This window comes from Pipistrellus kuhlii, unplaced genomic scaffold (assembly GCF_014108245.1).
Source record: "Pipistrellus kuhlii isolate mPipKuh1 unplaced genomic scaffold, mPipKuh1.p scaffold_m20_p_112, whole genome shotgun sequence".
Classification (NCBI taxonomy): Eukaryota; Metazoa; Chordata; class Mammalia; order Chiroptera; family Vespertilionidae; genus Pipistrellus; species Pipistrellus kuhlii.
In genome coordinates, this window is record NW_023425419.1 from 152,089 (window position 1) to 177,500 (window position 25,412).

Consider the following 25,412-nt stretch of genomic DNA (forward strand, 5'->3'; position numbering starts at 1 on the left):
GATGCAGCCGGTGACAGCATCACGCGGAGCCAGGATGAAACAGTGAGATGGGCTGGTCCGTACGCAGGACGGGCGCCTTTCAAGGCAGGGACGCTGTCCTGTTTCCCCCTCATTGCCCAATGGCTGGCGACTGCCGGGCACGCGGTGGGCGTGTAACGACTGTGAGACGAATGGACTGACAAGGCCACAGGGAGGGAATAAAGAGCAACTCCCTTGGTGATCTCATTAGTCTCATTAATGTGATCTGCACAGAGACAACTCCCAGTTCCAGCCACTCACCCACCTCCTTGCCGATACTTTGCACTTCCTGTTCCCTCTGCCTGGAGTGATGTTCCCAACAGGGCCCTGCCTTCCTTGCCTCAAAGGTCGTTCTCTTGGTGAGACCTTGCCTGACCGCCCCATTAAAAATGGACTCCGTCCTATAGCTTCCGCGCTCCGTTCCTGCTTTTCTCCTTGGCACTCATCACCACTGATACCATATACTAGAGGCCCGGTGCACGAAATTTGTACACAGGTGTGTGTGTGTGTGTGTGTGTGTGTGTGTGTCCCTCAGCCCAGCCTGCACCCTCTCCAATGTCTGACTGCCAGCTCTCAGGCCTAAACCAGCAGTTGGACATCCCTCTCACAATCTGGGACAGCTGGCTCCTAACCACTCCCCTGGAGCCTGATTGACCCCTAACCACTCCCCTGATGATTGACACCTAACTGCTCCCCTGCCAGCCGTCTTATGGCAGCCATCTTGTGATGACGTGAGAGCCACTTAGGCTTCTATCAGTATAGATTTCCTTAAATCTTTTTGGTCTCCCCACCAGAGAGTGACCTCCATGAAGAGTAAGCAAAAAGGGGCTTTTGCTGACCGCGGAACCCTCAGGACCTAAACAGCGCCGCTGAGGAACACCCAGGGAATGAGCGTGCCCAGGAGGACACTAAAAGCTAGATCTGTGAGCACTTAGGTAGGCGAGGCTCCCCGAGGGGCTCACAGGCAGGGCTCGCTTTTACAGAGGGGACTGCGGCCGGGAAGCAGGGAAGCCGCGATTAGAAACCCGGTCGCACCCGCAACCGGTCCTCCTCCCTCCGGAGCCCCCGCCCCGCGGAGGAGGCCCCCCAGCCCTTCCCGGGTGATTCGCGTTCCACTTGGAACCTCCGGGAGGGAGCACAGGCGCCGGAACTCAGAGTCAGGGCCTCGGTTTCCGCCCGGAACGCCGCTCCCGCCCTCCCGGAAGTTGCGCCCGCTGCCCGGGTAACGGGCTCGGCGGTGCTGCGGCGCTATGGACCGGGAGGAGGCGGTGAGCGGGCGGGAGGGACCCGGGCGGGAGGGACCCGGGCTGGGGAGCGGGGCCGGAGGACGCCGTCCGGCTGCGGGGCGGTCTGACCGCGGGGCGGGGCGGGGCCGGGCCGGCGGGCGCGGTGTTCTGGGGCGGAGGCTGGATTCCGGCCGGGGGAGGTGTGGGCGCAGCCTGACAGGATGGCGGGGGTGGGGGTGGTGGTGGTGGTGGTGGATGTGCTTCGGGAAGAGGAGGAGCGGTGGGTGGGTGGGGGGGTGTCCACCACGTGGCGCATCCTCTCTGCCCGGCCCGCCAGTTCCCTTTGACGTCGGGCGGGAGAGGGAGGGTCGGGGTTGGAACCGGAATGCCCTCAGGTAACCCCTGGGACTCCTCGCTACCATCCTCAAATTCGGGTTTGGGGGCCCTCCAAGGGAGGAACGACAGTTATCGATACGGGGTTAGAGGAAACGTGACCGGCTCCCCAAAGTAAACGGGGCGGACCGCACAACACGCCTTCCGGGGTGGGGAGGCATTCTGCCAGGAGACCAGAGATCGTGTCAAACACCGGGGGGCCGGGGCCAGGGGCTGCTGACAGGCCAGGGGCGCGGAGAAGCGCAGTGGGAAGAGAAGGCCTTACTCCTGGGGATGCTCAGTGGCTGTTGACTGAGCGATGAGTGGGTGACGTCAGTTCCTGACACCGGACCTTCTAACACCCCCTGCCTGACTGTGCTGCGAGTGGGGACCAGGTCTGTCTGGCTCCCCCTGGAGTCCTCATCACCTACTTACATGCCTAGGATAGTGGTTGGCAAACTCATCAGTCCACAGAGCCAAATATCAACAGCACAACGATTGAAATTTCTTCTGAGAGCCAAGTTTTTTAAACTTAAACTTCTTCTAACGCCACGTCTTCAACCTAGACTCGCCCAGCCCGTGGTGTTTTGTGGAAGAGCCACACTCAAGGGGCCAAAGAGCCGTATGTGGCTTGCGAACAGCAGTTTGCCAACCACAGGCCTAGTACATAGATTGTTGATGCTCTATGTATTGCTGAATGAATAAACTGAAACAACTCTAATAAAAACCTGGCCTCTGCCCCGCCAATGTGGCCCAGTGGCTGAGCACTGACCTGTGAACCCGGAGGTTGGGGTTGGACTCCTAGTCAGGACACATGCCCACGTCGCTGCCGAGGATCATTGATGTTTCTGTCTCTCTCTCTCCCTTCCTCTCAACAATCAATTTTTTAAAAAACTATTAAAAAATGGTATGCTATTTCTATTTGTTAAGTCTTCTCTTTACTTAACTCTTTTACTATCTTTTTTTTTCTCATCACAGCATTTTCAAGGAGTTTTACTAGTATTCACTCATCTTTTTCCTATTTCACCCCTACCACCTTTTCTTCATTCCCCTCATTGCACGTCTTAGAAACTCTTCTTTTACCGTTTAATCCATTCAAACGGCTCAAGAACTTGAACTGCTATCCTCCCTGCTTCTAGAGCATCTCTCGTGTATTTTGTACACTCGATATTTTTTTATGGTTTTGAAGGTTTTTTGTGCGTGGGGTGGAACTGCAGGGTTTGGGTCCGAGGTGCTGAATGCGGCTCTCCTCTTTTCCTGCAGAAAGAGCTCAGAGAGCGCTGTGCCCAGTGCGCTGCGGTGTCTTGGGGTCTGACTGATGAGGGCAAATACTATTGTACTTCCTGCCACAATGTTACAGACGTAAGTAACAGATCTCACCCTCGAACTTGCTCATGTTTCAAACATTGCAGGTTCAGCCAGCCTTGTATGCAGCAAAAAGTTGATCGACTTGTATCGGTCCTGCAATACCCCAATTGCACAGATGTCAGTAGTCTCCAAGGGCTTTCACAGGTGAAGGAATTTGTGAGTTAGATCTAGGATGAGTTTTTGAAATTATCTTGGGCCATACTTATAACTGGTTTCCTGATTCAGACTATGTAGTCCAAGCATGTCAAACTCGTGGCCCATGGGCCACATGCCTTGTTTATTTGGTTCATGTTAGCCTCTGAGTTTGACATGCTGGGTGTAGTCTTACAGGGAAATAAAACTAGTTCTTTTTAAAAAAATATATTTTATTGATTTTTCACAGAGAGGAAGAGAGATAGAGAGTTAGAAACATCGATGAGAGAGAATCATCGATCAGCTGCCTCTTGCACACCCCCTACTGGGGATGTGCCCGCAACCAAGGTACATGCCCTTGCCCGGAATCGAACCCGGGACCTTTCAGTCCGCAGGCCGACGCTCTATCCACTGAGCCAAACCGGTCCCGGCTAAACTGTAGTTCTTTGATGAGTTAGGAGTTTTTAATGTGTGGTGGATCTGAGAGGTGTGGAAGTTGGAATGTTGAGAGATGGAGGACTGCTGGAAATAGTCTTCGTTGTTGTTTTATTTTTGTACAGTACCTCACAGATTGCCAAGCGTTCTCTCACCCAGTCCCTCCCTCCCTCCTCATAGCACCCTGCGAGCTACACTGTCCTGCCTGTCCAGAGACAGGGCAGGTAGGCCTCACGACTTGAGCGGGTTTGCCAAAGCCACACACGTATGAAGTGTTGAGCCAGGACTTGACCGTGAGTCTCCTGACTCCAGTGTTCATTTTACCCACCACCCCTGCCTCTGGAGGAGAGACTGCCATTCTGTCCTGCGTGGCCTGGTCAGGGAGCCCCTTCCCCCCGGAGAGCGAGGTCCTGTCCTGTGACACCCCTCAGGGCAACATGACCCAGAGAGCCAAGAGTGAGGGCAGCCTGCTTTTGGACATAAACGTGTCATGACTCTTCTCTCCGGGAGAGGATTCGCTCAGAGTCCACAGAGCCAGGAAGGAGCAACACTACCCTCACCACATCCCCTTCCGAGAGGCACAGCTGGGACAGATCAGTGTCACTGTGACGACTTCTGCTCCTGGCCAGGACGGAGTAGCAGGACCCAGACTTACTTTCCTCCCCTAAACAACAAAAAGCCTGGGGAAATGTATGAAACAAAAAAAAAAAAAAAAAAAAAATCCCCTTGAGAAAATGGTTGTTTTAGCTGGCAACTCAGTCACACAGGCTTGTCCTGGAGACAGTCATTGACCTTCTGTCTGCAGCGGAAGTCCTATGTCCACATCAGGGCTCCTCTGATGACATGGTGGGCTAAGGGGTATGTTCGTTATTTTGTCACGGGGATGGTTTTGGATATACACACACACAAGCTGGTAGCTTTTGGAAAACCAAATTTATGAGTAGAATGTTTACATGTTACTTGCACATGAAATTATGTCTGCAGTAAGTGCCTACATATTATTTAAAGACAATAAACAAAGGTATGAAGTATGTGGAAGAAAATAATACATGTGCTATTGAAGTAAGAGATTTATTTAAGAAAAACATATACTTGATCATGTTTCTATGTTTTCACATTATTTGCGATTATGTTAAGAGTATTAAGTAATTCAATTTTATATATATACTTTTATATATACATCTTTGGAGAGTTCTTAAAGTTATATGATTATATAGTAATGGCTAGATTTTTATTTCAGTATTAATAAAGTAGAACCTGGACGAGGTGTTAGAAGATCTGAATTCCAGGGTGTTTTTTGTGTGTGTGTGTGTGTGATTTGTAAAATATGGCTCATTTGTAAATAATATTATTGGTGTAACACTTAGGGAAAGTATATGTTGGAGGCATTTATACAATTTTAAGAAAGATTAATATATGTGTGAGAGAGAAAGAGCCATAAGCAGAGAGCAAGCCAGAATCTTAGGTTCCTCTCCCTGAGAGCACTTGGAATTGAAGACTTTGGAATGAATTGTACCCACCATTTAGTCATTCCAAAATACTATAAATGGATAAAAAATAAAGAGTAGTGTTTTTATAATTTCATAAATAAAGCTGTTTTAGAATATTTTTCAAATACAGAAAAGTAGGATGTGTAGCTTAGACATTGCTGATTAAAATAAATACAGAAATTATTTTAATTCCAAAGCGTTTTTAGTGCAGAAAAAACAAGTTTATTTGATTTTAGGTTTGATTTTACCAAAGTGCCTGCGTGCTTTCTGCATAACCCATGGACACAGACTGTAGTGTGGCTAAGGCCTGGGGAGGGGGTTCATGGGGCAGAGGGGTCACCTGTAATACTCTCACAATAAATTTAAAAAGTAAATAAAAATAAAAGATTAACACACACAGTGATTTGAAATAAAAGTTTATTCATCTGGCAGACACTTACTCAGTGTTACTGTATTCCAGGCACTGTTTAGGCAGGGGGAAATTTTGAATGAGGTTAATCAGAATGCTCCATCATTGGTTCCAGCACTCACGGTTGGTTCATTGTACTTCCAGAACAGCTTGGAAACCTGTGGGACGCAAAGCTATGGTTTTAATGACGATGTTTCCGTTCCCTGCAGAGATCTAAGGAAGTTTTAAACATCGAGGCGATTCCTAACGCTAAAAAACAAGCTATCAACCGGGGGCTTAAAGTGAGGAAAAAACACGGTAAGCTCATGCTTCATTTGTGCCTAGCAGTCTCCAGCCTCGGTGTTCACCGCCGTGATTTGGGGATGTGGAATGGACGTTAGACAGATTCTGGAGAAGTTGCCAGAACGCTAAGCAGGCAGTCCCACGCGGAGGTGCAGTGGGTGTTACTGATGTGAGACAGAGGCGGGTGCTGCCAGCGTGTCCTCCTTCACCCTGTGCTGTGAGGTGGCTCTTCCAGTGGAGCAACTGTTATGCAAAACAATAACGATGCAGCAGAGCCTCTCTCTGTTGGCGTACGCTGTTCTGCTCTATATTTATCACACATGATAAATGCGCTTGCTGTGCTTTAAAGAAAAATGCTTACTTTCTGAAATGATTCAGCAGGAACTGTCAGGTTAGGCCAGTTAAACCTGATATTCAACTTTCAGAAACCCGTTTCTCACACTGAATTTTGAACACACCCATTTATTTATTTATTTATTTTTTAATATATATTTTACTAATTTTTTTTTACAGAGAGGAAGGGAGAGGAGAGATAGAGAGCTAGAAATGTCGATGAGAGAGAAACATTGATCACCTGCCTCCTGCACACCCCTTCTGGGGATGTGCCCGCAACCAAGGTACATGTCCTTGACCGGAATTGAACCTGGGACCCTTCAGTTCACAGGCGGACGCTCTATCCACTGAGCCAAACTGGTCAGGGCTGAGCACACCCTTTTTAGGGAAGATTAGCCTCAGGCCCTAGCTGGTTTGGCTCAGTGGATAGAACTTCTGCCTGAGGATTGAAGGGTCCTGGGTTCGATTTTTCTCAAGGGCACATGCCTGGGTTGCAGGCTCAATCCCCAGTGTGGGGCCTGCAGGAATCAGTGATTCTCTCTCCTCATGGATGCTTCTATCTCTTTCTTCCCCTCCCTTCTTTTCTGAAATCAATAAAACCATATTTAAAAAAAAAAGAAAGAAACTAGCCTTCAGCATGGGTGTGCTTTGAAAGAAGTCTGTTCCATTAGTGCAGGAAGTACATGAATTGACCTCTTGAGAGGAGTCTGAGGTAGTCTACCTGATGCTTTTTACGATGCCACCGATGCCCTGGGACCAGGTTCCCAGGTGTGAACCCGGCTCATGCTGGCTCCTTCCACGTGAGGGGCTCCAGGGCACACCACTGGAATAGAACTGTGACATGTGGATGGACTCCGGGGAACACTGACTCCCTGGTGGCTGACAGCGTGCCTCAGTGCCAGCTTCTGGCCTGTGGAACCTTCAGTAGTGACTTGTTCTCAGGCTGAAACCTGATTAATTTTCATTGAATTCGTTAGGGTAAGCCTGGTTAACTGGGATTTGACCTATGTAAACAGTTAAATAGTTAAACTTCAGTAGCTGCAGGTGTTTCAAAGGAGATGTCAGGTGTCATATTCAGCTGCTTTCACCTTCGTTCCTTCCTCTGTAAAATGGAGGTGGTACCGTCTGTTATTCGGACAAGGAGCCCAGATGCAGGGCGTGCGGGTGAGAGCAGAGCGGGGTGGGTGGGTGAGAGTGGTGTGGGTGTGTGGGTGAGAGCACAGGGTGAGAGCAGTGTGGGGTGTGCGGGTGGGAGAGCTGCCCAGGAGGAAGAGCAGACTCAGGAGGAGGAGTGCACAGGCCCAGGTGGAAGGGCTGCCCTTCCCTCCCTGCACTTGGCATCGGAATGACAGGCTCTCCGTTTCACTCCTGTGCCACCCAGACCCTCTGCAGAACCTGGGTGACAGCTGAGGAAGGGACTGGGAGCCGTGGTGCCGGCCGCAGAGCTGTGTGTGGGAAGGCTGCCACTCCGCTTCCAAAGGACAGTTGTCCAGCAGGGCGGGAACCTACGGTCTTACCAGTGGTTCTGTTTAAACGTCACATTTCGTCCCGTCTCTCGGGGCGGTCTGAGGTCGAGGGAAGAGCCCGCTCACAGCACCCAGCGCGCACCTGGCCCCTGGCACCTGGCTGAGCTCCAGACAGCGGGGTTCCGAGTCCTGGAGCCGTGTCCAGAGAAGCAGAGTGCCGCTGGGCTGGCGCTGGAGCGACTGTGTCGCCCCTCCTGTGGCCAGACCCTCCTGCTCTGTCCGTCCCTCCCCGGCGGGGAGCAGAGCGTGGAAGCCGGGCCGGGGAGTGCCCAGGCCGGTTTACTGGGCAGTGGTCACACAGTAGGCTTCTTAAAGCCCATTGCATTGGTTTAACGTGGTGACTGCCATCTTCCTTCCTTTTACATTAACATCTTAGAACAGTTATGGATAATGTGAAACAAAAACGCTCATCGGTGATAAAAATGACGTTTAGCGTTAGCATTCGGGGACAGACCTGCCGGGTCGGAAAGGAGACTCAGAGTGGAACCCGCTCAGGGACTGGGCGCAGTCCCTGTGTCAGACAGCGTGCCTGTGCGCAGGCGGCCAGTGCCCTCAGTAAGCACTCCCTGCCTGCACCCCGTGGTCGGGGAGGTCTGAAACGTGGTGTCTGTCTGTCTGTCTTTCAGAGAGAGGCTGGGACTGGTACGTGTGTGAAGGCTTCCAGCACATCCTGTGTCAGCAGGCCGAGGCGCTCAAGGCCCTGGGGGTGGGCCCCGAGGTAAAGGTGAGTCCATGGCCTGGGTGCTGCTCTCCCTCTGGTTGTGTGAAGAACTAAGGGTTAGAGTGACGCTGGCCAGTGTTACCGGGGCTGCGGGAGAATCCTGCTGCTGATGTTTCTGCTTTAGGGTTTTCATCAGACCGGCAGTTCCCGAACTACCTTCTCCGGGATGTATAGTGCAATGCATCACAGAAAACAGAAAGGCTTCCTCAGCGTGTGTTTAGGAAACATTGACTTAAACAACGAAAAGCGAGGAGCTTTGCAAGCTCCGGCTGCCTCTCAGGCGACGTGCTGGTTCTGTTCCCCAGGGCCTGGGGCGGGGCCTGGCTCAGGGTTGAGCCAGAGCCGGTGGGTGGCCTCCAGCGAGGGTGTCCAGGAGCCGGGAGGGCCTGGGGAGCACAGACTGCTGGCCCGTCCAGAGCCAAGGACTGGCCTTTCCAGCAAGTTCCCGGGTGGCCTGCTGCGGCTGGTCGGGGACCATCCTTTGACTTTGCTTAAGGTGACCAGATGTCCTGCTTTTGGCGGGACAGTCCCGATTTCTAACAATTTGTCCCGCGTTCTGAGGCATTTTAAAAAAGTCCTGATTTTTGGAAAGAATGCACGACAAGCTAGGGAACAGCGGGAGAACGGGAAGGGAATATACGGTTTTCGGCAGCCATGTGGCTATTTAGCCAGGATATGAGTTTTATATTATTTTTGTTAATTTTATAATGTTAAACTTTAATAATAACAAATAATTGTTGAGAACTGATATTCGAGAACTGCTTATCAAAATTCGCATTGTTGATCAGTGGTTAGAATTAGACCACCATTGTGGCATTTTTTGGGATTGGCAACAACGAAAACATTTTGTAACTGTCTCTCAGACTAGCACTCAGTACAATGTGTGCTACTAAGCTAGTTAAACAAGTGATGTCATTACAAATCAGCTATTCAGATAATTTAGGTAAGTAATTTATTTCATAACTACATAAATTTTCTTGAATTTAGCAGACAGTACTTTTATTATTTATATTTTATAGTGGTGGCAAAAAGTCTAGCACCGGCCTTGAAAGTGACACGACTATGCCTAATTTTTAAAAATTTATTACATTTGTAAATTGTACTTATGTTGAAATTTAAAAAAATATATTACAATACTATTTTTGCGTTTTATGAAAATTTTTGTTGCTCCATATAGACCAAATTTTTAATCAACCCCTGCCCCGTCATTGGTGTCCCGCTTTACCAAGGTTAAAATCTGGTCACCTTAACTTTGCTGCCTCTCAGGAGTGTCCCCGAGAGGGACTGTCCTAGTCTGCACTTCGGATTTCCTCATCTGGTCGCAGCCTCTCAGGAACTGTAAGCCAGGCCTCGGCTCTGTGGTGGTCGTACCTCTGCCTCAGCCGCCCCACTGCCACGTGGGAGAGCAGCCGTGCTGGGGAGCGGGGGAGGGAGAAGTCAGACTCTAGTGCTCGCTGGGGATACCAGGGGCAGAGGAGGAGGGAGGGAGCCGGGTGGCCGTGCCCCCAAGGAGAGCAGTGGAGGGATCTGCTGGGGCAGTCTCGCAGGAGAGGGCACTCCAGCACGGGAAGCTCAATGGTCGGCTCGCCCCTCTGGGCTTGGGAGGCTGTGGTTAGGGAAGTGGCCGCACAGGCGACGGGCCGTCCGGGCCCAGAGCTGCTGTGGGGAGATGTGCGAGTGTGCTTGTCACCGGACACAGACCCCTCGCTTCCCTTCCCAGAGTCCAGTGTTACATAACCTGTGGAAGCGCTACCTCCAGAAGAGCCAGCAGGCGTACTGCGAAAACCCGGTTCACGCCAGGAAACGGAAGGCTGCGGTCAGTCCCAGAGAGGGGGTCCGGGGCACTGGGAGGCGGGGGAGGAGGAGGGCCGCCTGCCGGTCTGTGCTGTCAGGGGCGCTTTCCGTTCCTGGGGGTTAATGCCTGTAACTACAGTCCTGTGTGGTAACCATGTGTGTGCACACAGGCCCCGGGGAGCCCCAGCGCCTCGGACTGGGAGAGCGAGCCCGCGCTGCTGAGCGAGGCCAGCGGCCCCTCTCTGGGCGACAGCGGGGCTGACGGCCGCGGGAGGCCCTCCCCACCCGGCAGGGCCTCCCAGTCAGGTGAGGAGCGGCCGGGGAGCTGGGGCCTCTCGCGTTTGGAAGGCGGCCGGCCTGAGAGCTCAGGCTGAGCAGAGGCCGTGGAGGGAGCCTCAGCGCCACGTTACGGAAGCCCGTGTCTCCGGTGAACGTTGTCGGTGACATTGAAGGGGAGCCACACGGTCAGGGTCAGGGAAGATGGAGGCCAGCTCAGGAAAGGCCACATGTGTGTGGGCTGAGGGTCCCGAAGAAAAGCCGCTGCCCAGCAGAGAGGGCTTAGCCCCGGCCGTGGGCAGGGTCAAAGGTGACACCCGGTTTCTAAGCACAGACTGAAGCCAGAGGAAGGAAACCGTGGTCTGTGTGCGCGCCTCGTTTTCTGATTTAAGCTCCAATTATACCTCTGGGAGGCTTGTCCCTGGGCTCCCGGGAGGCTGAGCTGCTGGTCCCTCCCTTAGGGGACCTCCAGCTTTCCCTCCTAAAGTCCGCCCCCCGGAGCTGGCCCGGATTTCCAGAGACGCTGAGGCTCCTGGTCGGAGGCTGTCATCTGGCTGTTGTGGAAAGTGGGCGGGAGGAAGAGGGCCCGGGAGAGGGCTTGTCTCAGGACTCCCTATGTACCCCCTCTTCACCCCGTTTTTATAAGATGCCGACTCGGCCGTGAGTGTGACTGAGGTCCCTTCCTCTGTCCCAGAACCTGCCTCGCTCTTAGGAGAAGCTTCCCGTCTCCTGCCGAGATCGGGGTGGGCAGGCCTTGGGCTGTGGCTCGGGGTTGCCAATCTGATCAGACCTCCTGCAGTTAGTTCTCCTGGGGTGAGCCCGACCTTCCCCGTGGCCAGGGGTTCCTGATTTAGCCGAGTCCAGCTCTCCGGACTGCCAAGGCCCGATCGCCCGGCCAAATGCTTCCCAGCTGTCAGCCTGTCCGCTTTCCCCTTCCCCCTGGTTTGGCCTTGGGGTTCCTTTCTTGGGGAGCCGTCCTCCACCCTTTCTCCCTCTGCCCTGCAGGCTTGGTGGGCAGGTTGGTGCAGCTCCTTGGGGCTCAGGCGACCCCGGGCAGCTGGTCCCGGGACGATGCTTTGGGAACCACAGGTTCAGATGCCTCTGGATGTCACTGTTTTCTCCTCTGTCCCCTAAGAGATGGCCTCCGTCTGCTCCGGGTCCCTGGACGGAGTCGAGTACTCGCTGCGCAAGGAGAAGGGGCTGGTGAAGATGACGGTGCCCGCCACCCTGGCTCTCTGCGGCCTGGCGCTGCTGTGGCAGCGGGAGGCGCTCGCCCTCTCCGACCTCCTGCGGTAAGGCCCGGGCGTGCGTGGGCAGTGTGACCCCCGAGGCCTGAAGGAAGGAAGGGCCTGGAAAGACGGGGTGACCGGCGTTCTGATTCTGTAACTCCGTCCTCCTGGGCTGGCACGCATCCTCTCCCTGGCTGCCTTGTTTATAAAGAGGATCATGGCACCCGCCCTCCATGGCGCTGGAAGGTAATGGCCCGCTGTGAGCGAACGCTTTGAAGAAAAGTGACATTCAAGTGGCAGCATTAGTGGTTTTGTTTCTCCGGGACGAGATGAACAGATGACCTTCACGTTGGCAAATGGTTATTAATGTTGTTACACAAGAGCTGAACATAGGCTGCCGGGTTTGTGTGGGAAATTGAAAACAAAACTGCTGGAAGAACCTGTTGTGCAGATAGCTGGCATTCACATTTTCAGATAATCTGCAGGGCTGGGGGTTAATGAGTACAGATGGCATCGTGGGTGCCGACTTCTCAGCACGGCAAGGATGTGCCCGGGTCATTCATGTGCCGCCGGCCCCCTGCGTGTGGATTCTGTGGAATCGCATTGGGTTTCGTCAGCGGGGGGAGTGGGTAAGAGCACAGGTTAGACCCGCTTCTGGGCCCTGAGTAAGTGAGTGTCACTGCCATTCCTCCGCCTCTGCCTTCTGGTGCCGCAGGAGGAACATGGTTCCCTGCGGGGTGGCAGCTGCTTCAGGACTTAGCGCGCAGAGCACTTAGACCGGGCTGACACAGGAGAGCCGTGCTGTGCCGTGGCTGTGTCCTCCTCCTCTCTTCTCCCTCCTCCTCCTCTCCCTCCTCCTCCTCCTCCTCTCCCTCCTCTTCTACCTCCTCCTCCTCCTCCTCCGCCTCCTCCTCCGCCTCTTCCACCGCCTCCTCCTCCTCCTCCTCCATCTCCTCCTCCTCCACCCCTCCTCCTCCTCCACCTCCTCCACCTCCTCCTCCTCCTCCTCCTCCATCTCCTCCTCCTCCTCTTCTCCCTCCTCCACCTCCTCCTCCTCCTCCTCCTCCATCTCCTCCTCCTCCTCTTCTCCTTCCTCCACCTCCTCCTCCTCCACCCCCTCCTCCTCCTCCTCCTCCACCTCCTCCACCCCCTCCTCCTCCTCCTCCTTCACCTCCTCCTTCTCCTCCTCTCCCTCCTCCTCCTCCACCTCCTCCTCCTCCTCCTCCACCTCCTCCTCCTCTTCCTCCACCTCCTCCTCCTTCACCTCCTCCTCCTCCTCTCCCTCCTCCTCCTCCACCTCCTCCTCCTCCTCCTCCGCCTCCTCCTCCTCCTCCTCCTCCTCCTCCGCTTCCTCCTCCTTTTCTCCTCTCTTCTCCCTCCTCCTCCTCCTCTGCCTCCTCCTCCACCGCCTCCTCCTCCTCCTTTTCCTCTACCTCCTCCTCCCCCTCCCCCTCCTCTTCCTCCGCCTCCTCCCCCTCCCCCCTCCTCCTCCTCCCCCTCTCCCTCCTCCACCTCCTCCTCCTCCTCCACCCCCTCCTCCTCCACCTCCTCCTCCTCCTCCTCCTCCATCTCCTCCTCCTCCTCCTCTCCCTCCTCCACCTCCTCCTCCTCCTCCTCCACCCCCTCCTCCTCCACCCCCTCTCCTCCTCCTCCTCCTCCTCCATCTCCTCCTCCTCCTCCTCTCCCTCCTCCACCTCCTCCTCCTCCTCCACCCCCTCCTCCTCCTCCTCCTCCACCTCCTCCACCCCCTCCTCCTCCTCCTCCTCCTCCTCCGCCTCCTTCTCCTCCTCTGCCTCCTCCTCCACCGCCTCCTCCTCCTTTTCCTCTACCTCCTCCTCCCCCTCCCCCTCCTCTTCCTCCGCCTCCTCCCCCTCCCCCCTCCTCCTCCTCCCCTTCTCCCTCCTCCTCCTCCTCCTCCTCCCCCTCTCCCTCCTCCTCCTCCTCCTCCTCCTCCCCTTCTCCGCCTCCGCCTCCTCCTCCTCCTCCTCCTCCTCCTCCGCCTCCTCCTCCTCCTCCCCCTCCTCCTCCTCCGCCTCCTCCTCCGCCGTCGCCATCATCCCTGGCACGAGGCCCGGGGGGAATAAGGGCCTCCAGTGAGTGAGGCGAGTGCCTTTGAATTTGGCCACATGAACCAGATAACAAGCGTTTCTGGGTGATTCACCCCAGGCAGAAGCCGCAGGGACTTCTCTGTAAGCTGGAACCCCATCTTGCTCTGTCTGCCCCGTGGGGTGACCTCACCTCCCAGGTCTAATTACCGCCTCTGTGATGACGCCCGAGTCTGTCTCCAGCCCAGACTTGTTCACTGAGGGCGGCCCATGTGCCTCACAGGAGCCGGACGGCTCTCCTGGGCTGTCTCTGGTTCTCAGGATCAGCATGACCGAACGGCTCCTCATCTTCCCAGGCCCAGCTCCTCCACCAGCGTTTCTGCCTTCGTAACCGCCCGCCTCTGGCCCCCGATCCGCAGCCTGGGAACCGCCCTGACTTCCCTCTGCGCACTCCCCGTCAGCCATGCGTGCAGAGTAACTCTCAGAGCCACTTCCCTGTCTCCCCATTCCCTGCCTGTCTTCACCAGGTTGCTTAGCAGCCTCCCAGTGGGCCCTGTGGCTGCAGTGGGTGCCCCTCTCCATTTCCTCCCTAACCAGAGGGACCTTACAGAACAGCCGCCCGGTCGCCTGGCGGGTGCAGAGCACAGCTAGCCACCCCCGAGGCGGCTGTAAGGCTCCCAGCAGAACTCCCCATGGAAACCTAACGGATGGAGATAAACATTTACCTGAAATTCTTCTCGGGGATTTATATGTGATTGGGAGATGGAGAGTGAAACCTGCCCCTTCACCTCTTTCTCCCCAGCTCCCTTTCCTCCTCCTCCTCTCCTCCCTCCCCTCCTCCCTCCCTTCCTCTCTCTCCCTTTTCCTCCCCTTCTCCTTCGGTTCCTTCCTCTTCCCTCTCCCCTCCTCTCTCGGTCCGTTCCTCCCTTCATCCCTTCCTCTCTCCTCCTTCGGTCCCCTCCTCCTTCCCAGGGGAACTTACAGCGCCTTCAAGGAGGTGGATCTCGCTGGCTGAGGGCTTCATTTGCTGGTTCATACACAGATCTGGGGGCCGAGCCCACTTGCTTGGGATAAAGGAGAAGAGCAGGTCTCTGATTTCCTGAGGGGAAGAGCTAAGCCCAGGTCCACAGCGTGGCCCGGCCCAGCACCCCCGGGCCCCGTGAGAAAGGTGGGAAACGCAGGTCCTCGGCCGCGCTCACCGTCTGAACCAGGCGCCCCGGGGGTGGGCCTGTGGCTCTGCCTTCCTGAGCCCCCTAGCGGTCCCTGTAGATGCTGAGTGGAGAGCCCCCTCCCAGCCTTGGACGGGTAAAGGACAATGATCTGCAGAGAACACATGGCGAGCCTGGCTCCGACCCTGCCTGTCTCACTGATCCCCCGCGTCTCCGTTTCCTCCTTCCTCGGCGTTCGTGGTCCTCGAGATAAGTCCACCTCCCGTCCCTGAACCCGGGACACAGTGACAGCATAGTGAACAGCCAGCACCGCTCAGCCCCAAATGCTTACTGAACACTGATCCTGTGCAGGGTTATTCTTGAGAGGCCATAGACATCAAGTCCCTGCTCTCACGAAGTTCCAGACTGGGCGAGGGAACCAATGAGCAAGCACATGACTAAAAGCTGACCCCGGAGCGGAGTGCCTGCGGGAGGGGGAAGCTGGATGACGTGACAGAGTGACAGCTGGCTGCTAGGCTGGTCCTTAGGGAGGTCTCACCGCGAAGGGGGGGTGACGCCGCACTTCCAGTGAAAACAGAGGCGGCGGCTGTCGGACGGATGAGGCTAGCGCTGGGGTCGAGGGAGCTGCAGGTGCCCAGCCGAGCTCTGATCCAGGGGAGAGGCCCGTGGGACGGGGAGCGGGTGTGAAGGGGTCGGAGGGGGGCAGGGGCCCACCGGAAATACGCAGAGGTCAGATACAGGTCTTCGTTAGCCTCGCTGGAGTTTGGATTCTTTTAACTGAGATGTGATTCGTGTACAATGAAATTCACCCTTTTCAGTGCCCTTCAGTGTCTACTTCCACAGCCTGGCCATCGCTCCAGAGGACACGCATGCTCAGCAGCAGGGAGACAGGGAGGCCCTGGAGCTTTGGCAGGAGAGTTAGGCCTGGTTACCTGGGCAGCGGGAAGATGGCACGTGGGGCAGGGGCCGTGGGTGGGACGAGGTGGTGGCGATAGAAATGGAACCAGGTGAGCAGGGGCAGGAGATGCTTTGCAAGCAGCTGCGCTCAACTCAAATGAGGTTCCTCTCACATCGTCTGAGGGGAAGAACCAGTTTGTTAAACTTCCAGTCGGGCACCAATGGAAACTTCTGAAAAATAGAAAAATTATAAGTACAGACAGTGTGTCCTGGGACCTTGTCTTTGAAATACAGCATTTTCAGCTCTTTGGATCACTCTGCTAAGTCAGTACAATCTCTCATTGGAACGCTTTCTTTTTAAAAGCAGATTTGTTGAAGAGGGCCATATTCCTTATGTCAATGCTTTTGAGCATTTTCCAGAGGAGATGAAACTATATGGGCGTGACAAAGGAATCTTTGCGATAGAGGTAAGTTCTTTTCTTTTTTTAACTTGGTAATTACGAATGAGACACAGAATAGAATAACACTTTAAAAGTTCTATAGAGAAACCTGCCGAGACCGGTTTGGCTCAATGGATAGAGCATCGGCTTGGAGACTGAAGGGTTCCGGGTTCGATTCCGGTCAAGGGCATGTACGTTGGTTGTGGGCACATCCCCGGTAGGGGGTGTGCAAGAGGCAGCTGGTCGATGTTTCTCTCTCATCGATGTTTCTAGCTCTCTTTCTCCCTTCCTCTCTGTAAAAAAAAAATCAATAAAATATATTTTTAAAAGTTCTATAGAGAAACCTGTAAGGAATTTCAGACACCCTAACAGGTGTTCTTGTTGCTATTTGTGTCGCTTTGGAGAAAGTTATCTTGTTTCAAAAGGCAGGAGTCCAAGTCCTCTGCTCGCATCATCCTGCGGGACCTGCTTCTGCCGTCTCCTGTGGAAGGCTTCTGTCCTTTAATTAGGGGCTTTATCGCTGTTTACTCAGCGGCTATCTTCCCTTTTCCATCAGCAGAAGGTGTTTGGCTTACTGCAGATTATTAGAATTAAGCAGTATCTTCCATTTCCACTTCGGGCGTTACTTCCGTGGGCTTCCTAACCTTCACAGCCCTTTGTGTAGCAGTTTAATTTGAGACATTTGTGCCCTTACAACCCTGTATGAGAACTGGTTCACTTTACCCCGCTTACAGGCGAGCACACACCTCAGAGAGGCAGAGGGGCTGGCCGCGGCCATGCGGTGGGTGGTCCCAGCCTGGGAACTTTGTACGTTAGGCCTGAGGCTCATTGCTTCAGCATCTTTTTTTTTAAATATATTTTATTGATTTTTCACAGAGAGGAAGAGAAGGATAGAGAGTTAGAAACATCGATGAGAGAGAATCATCGATCAGCTGCCTCTTGCACACACCCTACTGGGGATGTGCCCGCAACCAAGGTACATGCTCTTGACCGGAATCGAACCTGGGACCTTTCAGTCCACAGGCCGACTCTCTACCACTGAGCCAAACCGATTTTGGCTGCTTCAGCTTTTGCTCTGTTGCCTGCTGCTCTGCCTCCTCATCACCCGATTTTCCAAAACTCTCACACGTGTGCCATGAAAATATAGCCGTGTCACATGCTGCTGAAGCACGGCGCCAAAAGGAAATGGAGACACTGAGACAGAAGTCTGCAAGATGCAGAACATCTTACGCCCGACGCGTTTTGCACGGGGCTGGAACGTGGCTCGCTGGGAGTGATCTGTAGAGAAGAGTGGATTTGTAAACCCAGGGGCTCTGCCCTCAGGACGACGTGAGCAAAGCGGCGCCCTTGACAGGGACGCAGCGCTGGCCCGGAGGTGGCTCTCAGGGACGGTCCCTGTTCCCTTAGACCCGGAGAGAGAAGGCAGTGCCCATGGTTGGAGATGGTGCCTGCAACCGGGCATGTGCCCCGATGGGGAATGGAACCTGTCATCTCTTGGTTCCTAGGTTGAAGCTCAACTATTGAACCACACTGGCCGGGCTTCCTTCTTTCTTTTGAATTAAGATTTGTTGGTTTCATTTGATCTCCATTGTTGATTTATTACTCATACCTCTGGTATCTGCTGCGAATCAGCCACCGAAGCTTACAGAGACCGTGTTGTCTCCTCGGGTCAACCCGACCACTGGACTTCCTTCCCTCCCTGGGCTGCAGCTGGGAATCCGCCCTCAGGCAGTCAACGGCGCCCTCTGTTTGCTCTGAGATTGGCCCCGTGCTTCCTGTTGGCCAGTGTCAGGAACTGTGAGGTTAAATGTCTTCTTCCAGTTCTCGGATTATCAGCACTTAGTCCTCCATAGCAGAAACAAGTGTTCCGATGCTAATTTTTAGATATTTAGAAGTAGAGTCAGTAATCATATTTTTTTCTTAATGCCTAAAAGTATCTCATTGCTCATTTTTAAAATGGGTTTTTAAAAAAATTGCAATCTCTATTCATGAATGCTGTCACTAGTCTACTCTTTGCTTTAAACATTTCCCCAACTGACCACGTTATTGGTCATGGGCTGTTGTTTACACAGAATTCTTTTCCTAGTAATACTTGCTTTAGTTGGATGTTTTCAGTGAGGGGACTGGGTAAATGGGTGAGCAGTGTCTTTACACATTGTGGTAGGAAATATAGGCCCAAGGAAGAATGTCCTCCCTGGAATACCAGTTAGGTGTTATGTCTTGGTAACAATAACATCACACTTTGCCTTTTACACTTAGGTCTTAAGAGTTTTTTCGTTTTTAAGTAAGCTTTATTTTGAAAAAAAATTACAAAACATTACAAAAAAGTATAAAAAAACACCTATATGCCCTTTGCCCAGATTCAACTGTTAACATGTCATCCCACGGGTATTCATTTATTACATGGCTTACAGTATGCTACATGTATTCTTTCGTAACCTTTAAGATTTTAAAGGCAGCCAGAGGATGTTGTCTAAGTAGAATTTCTGACCCAGGGGCGTCAAGGCAGCGTGTAATGCGTGGGTTTATGTGTGTATGCCTTCACCCCCAGTACTCTGCGACGGTAGGGACCACATGTAATATTTCCTCTCCACAGACCTGATGCAGTTCTGTACACATGGTCAGGACTCAGGCCATGTTAATTGACAAAGTGATTTGAAATTGCTCAAGAAAACAGAATGAGTTTAAATACTTTATTTTTAGAAGATCGCAAATTAATCCTTTGGGGAGCTTTCCCACGTAAGCAGGAGACTTCCGGACTCTTCCGGCGTATTTACTATGTATCGGGAGGCCATTAACTAGTGGCATTTGATTGACAAAGAAGCATTCTGTTAATGTTTAAGTGATAAATATCTAAGGGATATAATTTCTGCTTATAAGCAAGAATATTAACAATGCAAATCTGGGCGTGTCAGTATCACTCATGAAAACCAGGGTGTGCGATAGGTAATCTGAAAGTTAATTGTGCTCTTTACCAATATTCTGAACCCATAGCGAATTGCCTCAGTCAGAAAATGTCTGTGTGAGCTACACTGATGATACTTCTTTTCGGAGCATCACACGCCATGTTTGCTGAGACCAGCGCCTTCGGGGTCTGGCTGTGATTTAGTTTGGTTCTGGGCCAGCACCTCCCAGTAGCGGGCGTGCTCAGGCCGGCCTGCCCTCACCTCTGCTTCCAGGAGCAGAGACGGGCCAGGTCGGGGCTAGTGCACTGAGGACTGAGGTGACACAGGTGCATCCACAGCTGCACAAGTGACCCCGCAGCCCTGCGGGACCAATTGGAGTTATTTGGGGTTCTCTGCTCTTCTGGATGCCAGCTGTTCGTCTCCACAGGCAGAGATGTGGTTCAAACAACTCCGGATCGCACGCAGGAGGACTCGCCCTAGCTGGTGTGCTCAGTGGCTAGAGCGGCAGCCTGTAGACTGAAGGGTCACGGTTCTGTTCCGATCAGGGCTCAGGCCCGGGTTGCAGGCTCCATCCCCAGGAGGGGGTGTGCAGGAGGCAGCTGATCACTGATTCTCTCCCACCACTGATATCTGTCTTTCCCTCTCCCTTCCTCCCTGAAATCATTAACAATAAATAAAATAAAATGGAGGAGGAGGACTCTGTGGTTTTCCCTCGCTCTGATCGTGGGGCCAAAGAAATTCTTGTCTCCCATTCCGTTGGCAAGTCTTTCTCTTTTTATGTTAATCCTCACCTGAGGACATTTTCCCATTGATTTTTAGGGAGATGGGGAGGGAGGGAAAGACAGAGAGAAACATGGATGTGAGAGAAACACATCAATTGGTTGCCTCCCGCATGCGCCCTGACCAGGGCCCAGGCCAGGGAGGAGCCTGCAAACAAGGTATGTCCCCTTAACCAGAATCGAATCCGGGACCCTTTTTAGTCCGCAGGCCAACGCTCTAGCCACTGAGCCAAACTGTCTAGGGCTGTTGGCAAGTCTTCATTGGCCGCTAGTTCGTACATTTGTGTGTATCTGCAAGATCTGTCTGTCTGTGCAGCTGACACCATTTCTAAACTCACCCCAGGACCAAGACTACATTTCACAGAAAGCAATGTGCTTTCCACAGACGCCTGGTAGACGAGACTTGGATACAGAAAAGTGTTTTTGTGACGCCTGGTAGGCTTACACCATTAGGATAATCCTGGCGGCTGGGAGGCGAGGCGAGCGGCTGGTGGCTCCCCGTGGTGTGGATGACACCCTCCCGGCACGCAGAGCAGAGCCATCACCGCCCTGCATTGCGTTCGGGTTGGCAGGTGCCAGGCACCAGCTTCTCGGCCGCATCTGCTGCGGAACAACAGTGGGCACGGGAGGCTGGCAGGAGCTCACCTCTGACAGGCACTGCAGGCGTTATCAGCCTGTGTGTAACAGAAACTGAGGCTTGTCCCGACCTGCCTCAGGGCATTGCCTCATGAGGAACAGAAACGCGCTGAAATATTTGTGAAATTCAGTAAAAAGCTTTCCCAAGCCTCGTTTTTAACGTAGGCGGGGACTGTCTGGTCCAGCCTCCTGTCTTCCAGAACACACACGAGTGGTTTTCACTCTGAAAGGAATCTGTACCACGCGAGAAGCCCAGAGTGTCACATTTGCTGTATGTATGTACCCTTTGTTGTTATTTTTTTTTAATCCTTATCTGAGGATATTTTCCCGCTGGTTTTTAGAGAGAATGGAAGAGAGGGAAGACAGAGATCCCTGTCAGAGAAACGGCGATGGTTGCCTCCTGCACGAGGCCCCACCAGGGCTCAGGCTGGGAGGAGCCTGCAACTGAGGCGCGTGCCCTGGGCCAGAATGTCCCACGCTCTACCCACTGAGCCACACCGGCCAGGGCCATATGTACCCTGTAGACGTGTCTTCGGCCTCTGGTGGCTGGAGTCCACATTCCCTCCTGGCTGTCCCCTCGGTTTTCAGGAAAAGGGGAGGTTTGCGTGTCTTCAAAGGACCGTGTGTGACTGACAGGAGTCCTCATGGCTCGCGGAGCCTTTGCTCCTCCACGGGGTGTGTGTCGAAACTTAAATGGAAACGCTTTCGCCAACAAAGGAAGCCTTTTCTCCTCCTCTGCCTCCCTCTCCGCCTCTTGGCTCTGGGGCAGCTGCGCCTCCACCAGCGGCGACAAAAGGAGCGATTGTTCTGGTGATGGCCGGGAAGAGCCAGGAGTGTGTGGGCTCCTGGGCCTGTTTTCCTTCTGCCCTCGGTTTATTTGTTTTTGTTATTCCAGAAGCTGAGCACACCTTAAAAACAACGCAGAAAAGAGAGAGAGAGCTTTACAGACCTAAAGCTGTGTGTGTCCTGGCAAACTGCGTCTTTCCTTTAGCTGCTCTGTCAGCGTCGGAGCGGCCCCCGTCCCAGGCTCCTCAGCCCAGGCCTGGGTGCGGGGTGCGAGACTGCGGGGTACTTTCTGTTCCCTTCCCGCAGCCTCTGCCTCTCCACCCCCCACCCCCCGGAGAGCAGAGCTGAGGGAGGGCGCTGGGGGAGGGCAGGTGTGCCAATTCAGTTTGGTGTTTTCTTTGTGATTCCCGACTCCAGGTAGCTAGCTTTTCTTTCCGTCTTGGGTTTTTACTGACTTAACCTGAAGACGACCTCCTTCTTTACCTGCCTTTGCCTCCTCTGTTTCTGGAGTATGGCATTGATTCGAAGCATCATTTTCTTCCAGCAAAAACCTTAGTTGTGGTGGGAAGAGCTGCACATCTGGCCTCTTTCGGGGACAGCCCGCCTCTGCAGGCACCAACACCGTCGCCGTGGGCACCGTGGCCGGCATGGCACGGGCTCTGGCACAGATGCAGCATTTCCTGCCACCGGGGCGGCTTCTGTCCTTCCAGCCTGATTTGCTTCAGTTTTGTATGTTCTCACCCACAGACCGATCGCAAACAGGCCATTGGTAGCGGGCTCTGCCGTGCCCCTGACGTGTTCCCCGCCTCGCAGGAGGCCGTCCGTCCTGGGGTCCCCTCCCGCTGCAGGGAGGGGCTGGGAGTCCCCCCCAGCACTGCTCCCGTGTTTGAATGTTGATCAACAACATTCTGATGTCTGAAGGAGTAAAAAGAAAAGGTGTCACGCTGGTTCAGCCGGCCCTGCCGAGGGCGGGCATGCTGCCCGGTGACTCACTCCGCCCGCCCGGAACGTCTCACCCAGTGAAACTGGGTCCGCTGGGGAAAGCCGGGGGCCGCAGCCACTTCCCGCCGACAGGTGCCGGTCTACAGGCTGAGTTTCAGGACACTCTGCGTCCTCACTTCACTCTGATTGGCTCCCCGGTCCCTGTAGCCACCCGCAGCTCCTGGGGTGTTTGTGCGCGCCCTGGTAGGGGGACACTCGCACAGGCCGAGATCTCCCGGGAGGAATTGGGGTGAGTGTCAGGGTAGCAGGTGTTCTCGGTCCCTCGCCCCCACACCGCCCTCCCCCAGGCACAGGAGGAGAAACCAGCTGGTGTTTTCCTTTCCTCCGGCCTCCCACAGCATCGCACCCACCCCTGGAATGTGTGGGCGCAGCGCTGTCATCGGCCTGTGGGCCAGCGTGAGCGGGTCTCCGCAGGCAGCAGGGACGAGGTGGGAAGCGTGCGCTTCACTTCGTTTGTGTTGTGTGAGAGCTTGTCTGAGCCCCGATCCTCAGACCCATTCAGTGCTGAGTAAGTCTGGTATGAGGTGTAGGAATGCGTGTTTGATTTTCTATTGAATTTTCAGAGTGGAAGGGAGGCAAAGGAGAGAGAGAAACATGATGTGAGAGAGACGCATCTGTTGGTTGCCCCCCACACCTGCCCCAATGAGGGCCAGGGATTGAACCTGCAACCCAGGTACATGCCCTCGGCCAGGAATCGAACCCACTACCCTTTGGTCCGAGGGACACTCTGACTACTAACGAACACCAGCCAGGGTGGAATGTGCCTTTTTAATAAGCATCTTGCAAAGGATTCTGAGAGAGGGTGCTTTAAGCAGAATAGACCCACTTATTTCTCTGCCTCTTCCTTTTCTTTCTCCAGCTTGTTCCACAAAGTAATTGAGGTAGAATTAGACTAATTAGCAGATAACCCAAGTCCAGTTTAGAATAGATGCCGTTTTCTCTTGTTATCCCAGGGTTCTGGTAGGCCATCGAGATGTGGTATGGACACCTGGCAGCTCCTGTGAGGCCTTCCCTGCGTGGCCTGTGCACAATACATTTCTAAACGTCAGCATAGATCACCCTGGCAGTCATAAGTGTTTATGTAATTACCTCGGTGGTTTTCCACGCTGTGAGCATGGGGTGCCGCCTCCGTGTGAGTCCCGGGAAGCACGCGGACAGGGTGTGACATGAACTCCGTGTGCGCCGTGAACTGAATGGTTAGTGAGGGGCCCGGTTAGAGCGGGTGTGGCCATGTGGAGACCCCGCAGCGCCGTCTGTGCCGATTCTCCGTGATTGGCAGGAAGTCAGGCTCTCCCCACGTCACCAGCAAGTCTGGTGAGCCAGATGGACTCTTAGGGCCTTTCCATTTGGCGCGATTACTGTCTGAGCTCTAGGCGGGTGCCAGGCTGTGTGCGTGCTCCCCATGCTCCTCCCCACGCTCTTCCCCACAGCCCCAGCCTCACGTGGCGAGGACCGGTCACGTTAGGTCAGACACTTGACGCTCGCTCACTGGTGGGCGCTCGCTCACTCTGTCGGCTGCCGCGGCTTTGTTCCAGGCGTGGCCCAGCTACGAGGACATCCACCGGAAGATGATCGAAGTCGCCACCTTCCTGGACCTGCCCCGCTTCCCGGCCATCACAGAGGACTGCTACCTCCACCCCAACATCCTGTGTTGGAAGTACCTGATGGAAGTCAACCTTCCTGGTAAGAAAGGGTGTCTGGTAAGGAAGCTTCTAGAACCCTGGGGAGCACGATGGCGCGTCCTCACAGGTCCCAGACCAGCAGGGCCGTCGCAACACGAAGCTTCACTTCACATCCTTCGAAGGCACCTCAGCCCCCTGACGAGCGCGGGCTGCTCTGAGGGGACGCTCTCCGTGGGTGCGGGCGGTGCAGGGAGCGCACGGCGGTTTGACAGCCAGCATGCTGCATGCAGGGGCGGGCACATGCTTCTGACATGTGACCCATTGTGCACAGCGGTTTGACAGCCCGTGTGCTGCATGCAGGGTCGGGCACATGCTTCTGACATGTGACCCATTGTGCACAGCGGTTTGACAGCCCGTGTGCTGCTGCAGGGGACAGGCACATGCTTCTGACATGTGACCCATTGTGCACAGCGGTTTGACAGCCCGTGTGCTGCTGCAGGGGACAGGCACATGCTTCTGACATGTGACCCATGGTGCACAGCGGTTTGACAGCCCGTGTGCTGCTGCAGGGGACAGGCACATGCTTCTGACATGTGACCCATGGTGCACAGCGGTTTGACAGCCCGTGTGCTGCTGCAGGGGACGGGCACATGCTTCCACTGGGCACTGAACCTGCTGCAGTTGGGTATGTGCCCTTGACCTGGAATCAGACCCGAGACTCTTGGGCCCACAGGCTGACACTCCAGCCCGGAGCCATGCTGGCCTGGGCCCATTTGCTTTTCTATTACTTTCTATTTTTGATGTAAGAAAAGCAGTTCAAGATAATAATTTAAAATAGTTTTCAAGAAATGCCATTCTTTATAATAATAATAATAATAATAATAATAATGATGTTCCCATTCTAAATTTTGTGAGACGAGACTATGCCTGTATAACCCAAGCTGCTCCTGACCAGGAATCAAACCGTGACCTCCTGGCCACAGGTCACCACTCAGCCACCGGCGCCACGCCGGCCGGGCAGCCCCGTGTTTGAGGACAAAGCTCGGGTTTTTGTTATTTCCTGCCTCACTGCTCTTCCTTCCGCAGACGAGATGCACGACCTCACCCGCCAGGTGGTGCAGATGGCCGGCCTGGGGGAGGCGGACTTCCTGACCTTCGACCCCATCGGCACCCGGGCGCGGGCCGTGAAGTACGACGTGCAGGCGGCGGCCATCATCGTGGTGGTGCTGAAGCTGCTCTTCCTGCTGGACGACCGCGCGGAGTGGTGAGGCCCTGTCCGCTGTCCGGGAGGAAGGGGGGAGGCCCTGTCCCGCAGTCCGGGAGCGGGGCTGCTCTGCCTGTTCAGAGGGGGGAGGCCCTGTTCTCTGCCCGTTCAGAGGGGGGAGGCCCTGTCCCGCAGTCCGGGAGCGGGGCTGCCCTGCCCGTTCAGAGGGGGGAGGCCCCTTCAGCTGTCCGGGAGCGCGGCTGCTCTGCCCGTTCAGAGGGGGGAGGCCCCGTCCGCTGTCCGGGAGCGCGGCTG

At 54.3% G+C, this 25,412-nt stretch overlaps 1 protein-coding gene across 1 annotated transcript in view; it reads left to right on the forward strand.

The window, feature by feature from the left end:
* The first annotated feature begins 1,162 nt into the window (after positions 1–1,162).
* Positions 1,163–25,412, forward strand: part of TAF1B (TATA-box binding protein associated factor, RNA polymerase I subunit B) — a 30,216-nt gene continuing 5,966 nt past the window's right edge. Inside the window, exons 1-10 of the mRNA XM_036432558.2 lie at positions 1,163–1,286; positions 2,880–2,978; positions 5,660–5,747; positions 8,218–8,315; positions 10,033–10,128; positions 10,277–10,412; positions 11,518–11,674; positions 16,090–16,189; positions 23,807–23,954; positions 24,980–25,157. Coding sequence (XP_036288451.1) covers positions 1,269–1,286; positions 2,880–2,978; positions 5,660–5,747; positions 8,218–8,315; positions 10,033–10,128; positions 10,277–10,412; positions 11,518–11,674; positions 16,090–16,189; positions 23,807–23,954; positions 24,980–25,157 — 1,118 coding nt within the window. The 5' untranslated portion in view covers positions 1,163–1,268. The remainder of the gene's footprint in view (positions 1,287–2,879; positions 2,979–5,659; positions 5,748–8,217; positions 8,316–10,032; positions 10,129–10,276; positions 10,413–11,517; positions 11,675–16,089; positions 16,190–23,806; positions 23,955–24,979; positions 25,158–25,412) is intronic.